Below are 10,907 nucleotides of genomic sequence, written 5' to 3'. Positions count from 1 at the left end.
AATCGATCTAATTTCGGTACAAGCTATTGTATACATGCGACTACTCAACTGTTCTCTGATCTCAAATTATATCTCTATTCCCTATCAAACTCATACTAACAGTTTTCAGAATGCCTCCTAAGATTCAACAATCTAAGGCAGCCAAGGCTGCTGCCGCCATGTCTGGTGGTAAATCCAAGAAGAAGAAGTGGAGTAAGGGAAAGGTCAAGGACAAGGCCCAACACCACGTCATCCTTGACCAACCTTTGTACGACCGTATCTTCAAGGAGGCTGCTACTTACAAGCTCGTCACCGTCTCTGTCCTTGTCGACAGACTGAAGATTGGTGGTTCTTTGGCCCGTCGTGCCCTCAAGGACCTTGAGGCCCAAGGTGTCATCAAGCCCGTCATTGGTCACAGCAAGCAATACACTTACACCAAGGCCGAATAAATTATTTGTTAAAAAAATAATTCATCAACGAATATACTTATGATTTGTTAGTTTTGTGTATAAAAATATGATACGATATCGCGACGTAAAGTACTCGGAGTTGTTGCCTCTGTCAGTAAGTCTTTGAGCACTCGGAGCCAGCCAGAGAAAGATTACTACTTTGAAAATCTTTAGACGATAGTAATTCAGCAGTTTCTCGAAGCCAGCCAGAGCAGCTGATTACTATTGTGAAAATCTTCAGACGATAAAAATCAAGCAGCTCCGCAAAGCGGATCACCGCGGGTCTGGGCGAAGCCCAGCCGCCGAAGGCAGAACCCACCTCAGTAGTGTCTGTGACAAGTTTATTGGTTCTACATAAGTTCTTAGGTATAGAAGAGATAGGGTATCGTTATAGATTAGTTCTAGTACTGTTAGTATTGTGTTGAGAAACACGACACAAGCAAGCAGAGATGCCACGATTGTTTCAGATATTTGAGCTTTGGTAAAGGGTTATCTTCACTACTTGTCAGAAGCAGAACTGAAAAAAAGGTTTATCATCATTGAATCGAGGCAGCACATGCGAGTCAGGTTTCGGTGCTACTTACCTGGTATTGTATCTGAATGGTAGCAGGGTCATAGGGTTCCTGGTATCAAGTGTGTTTGTGTCTGCCAGACAGCTTATGGGAACTATTGTTCAGTTAGTCCATAATTCTAGGGCACCAGTCTACTGCTTATTGTCTATAGTAGACAGCAACTAAACAGAATGATCCGTTGTGATTCAGATGGTGATGCATGTTTAGTTCAAGGCTCAGGAGTCGCCGAACAGAAAGTTTGTGAAAAACATTCATCAATAAACGGTCGGTATGTTCATTTCCAGTTTCGTCTTTTCGTACCTGAACAAACGTTAGCAACTTGCCATATACACCAGTATCAGACAGTCTGATCACCAATACACATAACACAAATACAATAAAATGGGGTCATAAACGAAGAATTCCTAAGTATCTTTTAAGTCCTGCATATACATCCTCAGTCCGTTTGTTTGATTTTCAAATCACCCCCCATCAATATTGTCTTGCCGACGTGCATCCGTGTCAAGAGATTCCTGTACAAACCTTTTAGTTAACTATAATAAAGCATTGTACCATATCCCATTGTCAGCTAGCTCTTGCTATTGACATGGCAACAGTCACTGATTAGAAAACAAGTGTGAAACCAGAAACTAGGCTCGGCTCGCGTACCAGATCAGAGGTACCTGAGAACAACGAAGAACGGAAGATTCCCAAGTCAATTGCAAAAATAACCAGAGAACATCTCCCTACTTTCCCTCTGCAATCCATGTGCTCACTATATCAGTGCCACGACCCGATTCTAGCTTCTGCTCTAATCCATTTTCCATTCATCGCAACTGTTGTAAGAAGAATAGAATATTTTATGCCCCATGAAAAATCTTCTAAATAAATAGCCTGCAAAGGCAGGGTAACGACACCCTCTATATGCGGTAACTCAGGGGGTGAGGAACCACAGGCTGTGGTGATGCCTCCGGCGGTCGGGCTCTGCCTGGACCCGTAGCTCGCTTCGCTCGTTTCTCGCGGGTGCCTGACACAGTGGGAGACCTCGTCTACCCATGGAGCAGTTTCTGTATTTTTTTCTTGCAGCCATTGCACCAACTGGGCCCATATGCAATTCTGTTGTTATTTCACCACAGAAGCCCAACCAGTGTCATTATCTCCTGCGAAGCAGGAGCAAAGGGGTCTGGGGCGTAGCCCCAGCCGCCGGAGGCAGTTTGGCACCGGAGAATTAGCCTTTATAGAGCAGCTAAACCCAGTTCATATATGTCGTAGGTGAAGTAGAGTCCAGCCCAAGTGAGCTTATGTAGACGTCTAATACGGGTAGCAGGGCTAATGACGACAAGGTCCGGATTGAGTAGCGGACCGTTGCAGTTATTTTTCACGGCAAGCCTTTGTTCAGCCAAGAGGCCACAGCATATGCTGTACATCGGATATGGATGTCAACGTAATATATTAAAACACATTATACGACTGTCAACTGTGGGCTATATTCAGATCAATCCTAATAATATCGCAGATACTATTAAATAGAGTTAAGTTACAAGAGACCGAGACTAGTTCGAGACATGGAGTCTGGTTGTTTACTGTCTGTTAGAGTAGCTGTCAATTTCTCTGTCAATGAATTTCTAGGCTCGAGTTAGTTATTTTGGCTTTTTTTTTTTTTAGATAAACAATTCCATAGAATCGAAACAATTCAATCCACAGGTACCCTTATTGCAAACGACTATAGGCAGCAGCTATAGTCAGCAGCTTTAAGCAGCGGCTGTACCGGTGAGAGGGGTCAAGGAATTTCCAGATCAATGGTACTTACAGTGGCAGCCTCATTCTCAGAAGTGAAGTTGGAAGAGTTCTGGTGGAGAACGTTGGTCTCGGCGTAGGCAAGACCCTTCTCAATGTAAGAGTCGTACTTTCCACCTTGTTGTTGTTGGCCTTGTTGTTGACCTTGTTGTTGTTGACCCTGTTGTTGTTGGCCTTGTTGTTGTTGACCTTGTTGTTGGCCTTGTTGTTGGTTAGAACCACCACCAACAAAGCTAGAAATCTCTTGTTGGATTTCTTGTTGGCCTTCTTGTTGAAGAGCGTTAGAGATGAAGTTCATTTTGATTTGTGCTTGTGTATGGGTAAAATAAAATCTATTTTATCTAATCAGGAAAAGAAAAACAACTAAAATTTATATCCCCTCCGATGTTTATATACCATTGTCTGGCCCCCGACGTCATTTACCGCTGCTAGTGCCAGCTGGCTGTTAATAATGATGCATCCATACGCGTCCACGCCTATATGAACCTTACATGAGCTGAACAAGAAACACGCATGTAATGATGCTGCCGCCCTAATTTATGTGAGATCCTTTCTTCTCCCTAATTGGCCTGATTGTAAATCATGTAGACTGGGGTGCACTGCGCCCCACATAGGTCTAGGAACAGGAATGAAGGGGGGTCTATTGGAACAGATTTTGGGGCCGATGAAAAGGTACCAATGCAGTTCCATCGACCGAATTTATCACTTCTATACATATAATAATTGCCTATAATCTGTATCGATCTGTACCGATGAGTGGTTGTCCTGAAGCCAAGCTCAATTTGTGTATGATTAGAGATCTTGGCAAAAAGCCATCAAATTCGAAACGAGTTTTGGGGCTGGTGTGGGGTGATGAGGAGTAGTCTAATAGGTAGAATTTCGGCCGGGTAACGCTTAAGATCCGAGGGAGATAAAACTTTGAGGAAAAAAAGGCATGTTAACCGGGTAACAGACTAAAGAATAAAGTCTATTTCAAAATTCGAATATTGACTTTAGCTTAAAGCTATAGGAGGAGGGTACACATGTGCCGCAACGGCAGTCGGAATTCGGCACTTTTACTGTCGTGTGGACCATTACAGACTAACACACATGCTAGTCGACGGGATTATTAGCGGGGCACCACGCCGACAATCATCCGCCTGATGCTCTCTTGTTTCTGCGACCTGTGCGGCCCTTTCGCCAATTTCTTTTTTGCCCGCCTACCGACCACTTCTCGGAGACCGGTACCGCTTCCTGTCCATAATCCAATCGAGCCCCTATCCCATTGTACCTGCAATTTCCTTCTTCGGATGTATACTCATTTACCAGCGGGACGGGTTTTTGACAGCGCCTTTGGCGGCCGCCGCCAGGGGCGCAGTCCCAATCGGCTGGTGCTCTACTTCTCGGGACCCCCAGACACAGGAAAATAGGGAGTCTAGGATGATCCCCCAACCATAAAAGGCATCTCTGGTACCGCCTGCTACCAGACTGGCGGATCGTGTGTGCCTCTTGAAGCGGGAGAGCCGCCTCGAACTGCTGTCTCTGCCCCTTTTTCAGTACTCCATCCGGGTCTTAATTCGGTACCAATTGCTTTGGTGACTGAAGTACAATGAGGTCTGAGCGGAGCTCTATGCTATAGCTATACGGAGAGTGAGGCAATGTTTTTGGCCTGTGCTAAAACCTTCCCGCGGAGTCTAACAAAATGCACGCGTGTCAAATCGCATTATATCCACCGTTTTGGACGTGACTCGCCTATCGACGGGTATCCAGATCCAGATGCTGGCTATTTCATTCACTCGTGTTCCAGGCTCAAGATTACTTGTAAAAATCCGAAAGTGTAATTCTGCATTTTCGACTCGTTCTCACTCCTGACCAGTCGTTCTCGTTTTCAATTGTCGTTTCGGGACTACTTTTTCACTGTCAGACAGATCTGATCCAATAGTATAGGACTGTATATTATGAGAAACAATTATGCTTCTAATACAGTAAAACTTTTACAACAAATCCCCAGCACTCTCTGTAATATGGAAGTAATTTCTTTAGCCTCTGAATAGGAGTGAGCCTGGTGCCAAGTCTGTGCGTATGTGTATGTACCATGTTTTACGCATATAGCCAGTTAGCTATGTATGTAAGACACAGCAAAGGCAATGAGTCAACTGGTGTTAATTCAGGAAAAACCATAATTATTTTCTTCTACTCGTATCTATTCTATCAAGGATTACAAACAAAGGAGACATACCTGCACGGTGGCCTGTTCCCGATACCTGGGTCGGCTACAGTGCGTGCCGGTCCCTATTGTTTCAGCTGTCGGGACTAGCCCGAGCCCATATTATCTGATGACAAATATACAACCCAGGCTAAATCAACAGTCTCAGTCTACCCGTCGTTAAATACAAAACACCAGTGGAGCGAAAATTAGCCCCCTCTCATATGCAAGATACGACGATCATCACCACAAACTGCTGAATACATTGTTTTTTCAAACTTAATCTCAGAGTGTGCATGCTGCTGTACCTGTCCTGCAAGATCTGAGACAATTAACAAAACAATACTATCTCGACTTTATGAATTGAAAAGCTGATGGGGTCCTGAGGCTCGAAATTTACAAGCTGACGAGCAACCAACTTCACATATGATATGAACATCATGAATTGATCTCTCTTGACGACTGTAGATATGCCAGCTTGATTTGTTTCTTTGTGCAAAGCAGAGTGGTTCACAATTTAAAATTTATTATTTACACTACATTACAGCTTTTTACTATTCCTTGTCCTGTAAATATGGTTACTTTGCGCCTGGACCAGATCCGTCTTATTTTGTCCCCCAAATGTGGCCTAATCATACCACTTGCTTCTTCTCCACCGCATATATGTCATCTTGACTAAACGGATTTTCACTGTGATGTGAATAATATGCCATTCGACGCCAATGGAAGCTTTCATTTGGCTTGCTCGGTTATCGGCGAGGCTGATAATATTTTATTCCATCAACCGTAAAGGACTACTGACAATTCCCACTTGGGCTTTCTACAGGTTGTGTAGTTCATTTCTTGACAGCTTGTCATTCCATTTACGACATTGTTTTACAATGCCCATGCCGGAAGAAAAGGGTCTATTTAGCTGAAAAATTATATGCAACAGGCGGTAAAAATCTCACTCCTTCCATTCCCGCCTGTAAGTCATTCCTGGTAAAGTTCTTGGTTTATTATTTTTATTCTACCAATTAGAAATTTGTTTTTCAATTCTATTTAATTATTGTGCTTCTTATTGCTTTTGTCACTTTTTTTATATCTTATTGACATTGAAATGCAATAGCCATCCGCCTTCAATGCCAACATCTCCATTGTCCAAAAGATCAGTAACCGCCTAATAGCATCCAGCCCATTGTATTACCTCGAACCGTTTTAGCTTCCTCATATGTTGGGGTATAGAAATCTTAGCTACTTACACTCTGATTAATTATAACTCAAGCTGGTACTCTGTGTAATTCATCCAATCGATATAAGATTTTTAGTTACTGCCACAATACATTCCTTCACATGTCTTTACTTTAAATGGAGCCGTGACAATTTGACAACCTTGGAATTATTGACCATTTCCAATTCTAATCACCTGTAATCTTGTTGATCCACAGAGGCTTGCTTACGAATGCTTTTGTCTATTTTCCTAATTCAATAGTAGGCTAGTATATCTGCTTATCATGTCCCTCGTCGTATCATATAAACTTTAAATTAGCACCATTACCACATTATGCATAGTTATTTACCCCATTCTCTGATATTCCACAGCCATATTAATTATTCAGGCAAATAATTATTATTACCGAATTCTCGCTGACAACAGCATATTTGGCCCAAATAACAAACTAGACACCTGATGTTTGTCATCGAAATTTGCTTCGGAATATACAAACCTTTTGTTATCCATATTCAGCCAATCTCTTAACAACTATCCAAAACTGGAAGTTAGTCTAAAAAACTGAAATCCGGGCAGATGTTTACACAGGTCAATCCGTCTCGCGTGATGCATAATTGTCATGTCAAACTCTACTGTCTACTTTTAAATGTCTCGTATCCAATTCTCTAGAAACTTGATTCATAGAACTTCTACATCTCTTATATCAACGCGAATCTTACTCTTTCGGTTTTTGTTTCGCATATCGTACAGAATGACTAAATCTGTTATTCCCATCCTCCCACATTTTATATTTTAAGTGAGCTTCGTTTGAAAATTCCTTGACCAGAGTCCTACATACATTTTTGAACTTTAAATCCCAATTTATTATCGCCTCTCAAGGTTATACTAGCACCCGTAGTAGCGCACGGTGTTGATTATTTCTGTATGTCTCATAATTTACATACGATAAAGCATTGATAAGTCTCAGTGTCAAATTTGTCATCTTTTTTATAGAAAGATTGTCATAATCTGTCTTGTACCTCCCCTCCGTTTGAACATATCCAGTTGGGGGCATGCCCTGCACGGAGTGCCACATGATTGAATGATTGAACTCAGTAACTGTTGAAGAGACAGATCCATAAAAAGGAATTTGCTTCTGGTTACTTGGTGTATGGTCTTCTTCCAGGATATTTCGTAATGGCTCAAAAATCCAAAAGCGAAACAGAATAAATCAAGATAGGTCAAAAAGAAATAAGCTATTATTATTCTTATTATTATTAACTCTACCGGTACATTTTGTCAACCTTCATGTGCATTTCCTGATCCCAGCCTTAAATTCAGGGATGAAAAATAATATCCGGAGAGCTGGAGCCAGCTCCCAAATGCAAGATTCCGCAAATTCTATCATGAGAACTTTAATTTCTAAATAGAAACCACACTGTCGATTAGTATCCTTCTACGACCGCAAGCTCGCTCGTTTCCTGATACCCGGAAGTATTGGCATCCTGCAGTTGCGATGGCGAAACGGGAACTTTTTTCCATGCAACGATTTCAATGAATGGAATGACCAGGAACAGGATAGTTGGAATCCAGGTATAATGACATTGTTCAACCTACAATAACCAACAGGCTACTCGTAGAGACTGTGAAAATCAAATACGGTTACTGGGTCTATTAAAGATATAGAACCAGTTGGATAAGGTTAAAAAACCAGTATACAAACCTTGCGTTTATATGTAAGGAGGATTGGAAGTGATGAAGGCGACTATGAACATGTTCTAATGCAGCATGTAACACGGGCAAGAATCTCGGTAATGTAGAAAACTATTAAATATAGCCAATGTCAGAAAGGGGAAATGTAGCTGAACTGCTCAAAAAAGAAACAAAGAGTCGACTAGTATCATTTTTATATATAAAAAGTTGGTAATTTTTCGGTATATTTATTCTTAGACCTTTGATTTGGTTTATATTAGTTATCATTTTCGAGTGATATGTAAAGCATGATTGAAATCAGAAACGGTATGAGTTCTAATGATGGTTGGACTTATCCTGTTAATGGTGGCGAAGTAAAGCAAGAATATTCCTATTATTTGGAGATTGTTCAGCAGCCAATTCATGCCAGGGCCATGGGATGGGGGACAAAATGTAAGTAAAACCACAGTATGGAATCATGGCGAGATATCTAACACTACAGGTGATTCAAGAAGACCCGTAGACCCACCACCAGTCATTTACTTTACTATCCGGAACAGACAGGGAGAAGTGGTAACCGATGAAATCCCATCCAATTTTATAATCCATACATCTCTTTACGAAGTATTACCAAGCGGTCCCAACGGCCAGCTTGAACGGTCACTGGAATCCAATAGATTGACAGGAACCACAATCGTATCGTTATCTCATATCCGTAAACCGGCGCCCGGCAGATTTTATTTTATTCTTCATGATATCTCTATTCGACAGGAAGGTAGATACTATCTTGAATTCAATGTCTGGGAAGCCTCTCCTCAGAGTGGGTTTTTGACACATAGAGGGCAGATTCTCTCAGATCTAATATCAGTTTTCTCGCCTAAAATGTTTCCAGGACTTGAGACATCGAGTGATTTAATAAAAGACATAGCTAATCAAGGGTGTAAGGTTCGTGTGCGAAAGGAATCTACTATGAAGAGAAGGCGAAGTCGAAGAGATTTTAACAGGGTGTCTAAGAGCATACCTAAAGGTAATCTTTTATATCATATGAAAACCCCTATAGAATACCCAACAGGAGAAAACGTTCCGTCGGTTCAAACAGGGATCCATTATAATAGCGGCAGTGGTCAGTATGGTTATGGATACCCCAACAGTTCATACTATTTGCCTCCTACGAATGGACCACATATTGGAAGGCCGAGTTGGGCAGAAGGGATGAATTCTTCTGGCGACGTATACGCAAACGGATCGATGAGAGCTGGGTTTGAAGGTCATGGTCATACACTGAGCAATAGCAGCAGTAATTTCCAGCCGGTACTATCACCAACTTTACAACTAACAGGATCTAAATCAGACTCGCTAGCTAATAATAGTGATCGTTCCATGGTTAGAATGACCAGCGGTATGACGTCAAATACAGCTGGTGGGTTGAGCTCAACGTTGTCTGCTATCTCGGGCAACACATCTACCTCCAGCCTGTCACTAGCATCTTCTTCGCCTTCAGCATCTTCGGCCAGCAGTTTAAACAATACACTAGTACCTACAAGTTCGGGTACAAGCCTTATCCCAACATCAGTATTTTCTGGTAGCACAAGATATGTCATTCCGAGCCTTTCTCGCTCATTAGATACGTCATCTACAGGGTCTTCAGTCAAAAGAGAAAGAGGGTCATACGAACAATCATCGTCAGAACATAACTATATTCCGGCAAAACTAAATAATGGACGACGAGATCCTAATTTACCGTTGTATAAGATCCAAAACCATAACGAAACCCAATCTCAATATTCCAGCTCGAATCAACATCCATCTCAACAGAACCAGGCTCTTAATAATGGTCAATATGGTTACCATCAAGCGTATCAATACCCACCACAACCCCCAACTCAACCATCAGGGATGAATGGAGGATCGCTACAATCACAAGCGTTCCAACAAGACTATAGTCATTTCAATCCCGAGTTTTCCTTCGAATCAATCCCCGCCGGCTCGAGCTCGGTAGGTAGCGGATTCAATTCTGCACAACATGGACCACCACAGCCCAGCTACCCGGTAGGATTCCTCGGTAGCACTCGAGATGGCTCAGGATACTGTATTACAACCAACGGACCCACGGGTTTATTTTAATATTTAATTACATTGCTACATACCGGGCAGTCAGTGTACATGAATGTATAAGTATGAATAATTTAATGAATTAATTTTTCCTTCTTCTCAGGTTTATAACCACCACTCCAACGACAGACACTTGACAGGTGGCATTTTATTCAAGGACCCACTACAATAGTTTCCATGTCAATAAAAAGCCCCGCAACGTCTCATAGCCTTTAGAATACAAGCCTGCAGTATACAGTAGTCAGCAAACAAAAGATTACTAACTAAAACTATTTAAACTAAAAAATCAAATCATAAAACTGACCCCAACTTAAAAAGTCAATGCAGCAAACTACTAATGCTACAGAGGGGTATTATCGATATGGAAAGGGAATTGATGAAATTACATACTTGGTTATTGGCAAGAATTCTGCCACTGACCCACACACAGAGATAGATCTGGTGTAAGAACGATATGGACTTCAAGCGATAATCGATATCTGCACCCATCAAATATTACTTGTCGATCAAAAGCGCTGGGGCAAATATAGCGGGGAAGCATCTGCCTTTATAAGGTTAAAATGGAACGAAATCACAATCACCAACACAGCAAGGTATGCAGAGAGAAAGTAATAGAAATGCCCACAACATGCGAGTAGGTCGGTATATACGTGGGCGATTGCTATAGGGTATAAAGTTGTTAGTTATGGCTATAAAATGTCGTATAGAATTAAATGTTGGATTGATCTGCAACGTATTTGCAGTTTGCCGCACTAAGGCTGTTGTGCATTACTGGCATCAAACCTGGATATTTACCCCTTAAATTAAAACCTCAAAAGTTAATTTTTATATACACTCATTGATACGCATTTTTTTTTTGCAATTGCTTGATATTGGCTTGAGAGCGAATTGTATTCAACAAAGAGTTGGGTAGATATTTGACATTATTTTATTATCGTTGCTTAATTGTTTGA

At 41.6% G+C, this 10,907-nt stretch overlaps 2 protein-coding genes across 2 annotated transcripts; both read left to right on the top strand.

Annotated features, from left to right (window-relative positions):
- Positions 1-110: 110 nt before the first annotated feature.
- Positions 111-428, top strand: RPS25B (ribosomal 40S subunit protein S25B; the record flags this gene model as incomplete). Its single annotated transcript, XM_018882445.1, has 1 exon — positions 111-428. The coding sequence occupies one exon, from the start codon at positions 111-113 to the stop codon at positions 426-428; it is 318 nt and encodes a 105-aa protein (XP_018736820.1).
- A 7,837-nt stretch (positions 429-8,265) lies between these two features.
- AWJ20_5311 (uncharacterized protein) lies at positions 8,266-9,966 on the top strand (the record flags this gene model as incomplete). Its single annotated transcript, XM_018882444.1, has 1 exon — positions 8,266-9,966. The coding sequence occupies one exon, from the start codon at positions 8,266-8,268 to the stop codon at positions 9,964-9,966; it is 1,701 nt and encodes a 566-aa protein (XP_018736819.1).
- Between the last annotated feature and the right edge of the window lie 941 nt (positions 9,967-10,907).

This window comes from Sugiyamaella lignohabitans, chromosome D, assembly GCF_001640025.1.
Source record: "Sugiyamaella lignohabitans strain CBS 10342 chromosome D, complete sequence".
Lineage (NCBI taxonomy): Eukaryota > Fungi > Ascomycota > Dipodascomycetes > Dipodascales > Trichomonascaceae > Sugiyamaella > Sugiyamaella lignohabitans.
This window is presented reverse-complemented; position numbering and strand designations above follow the sequence as displayed.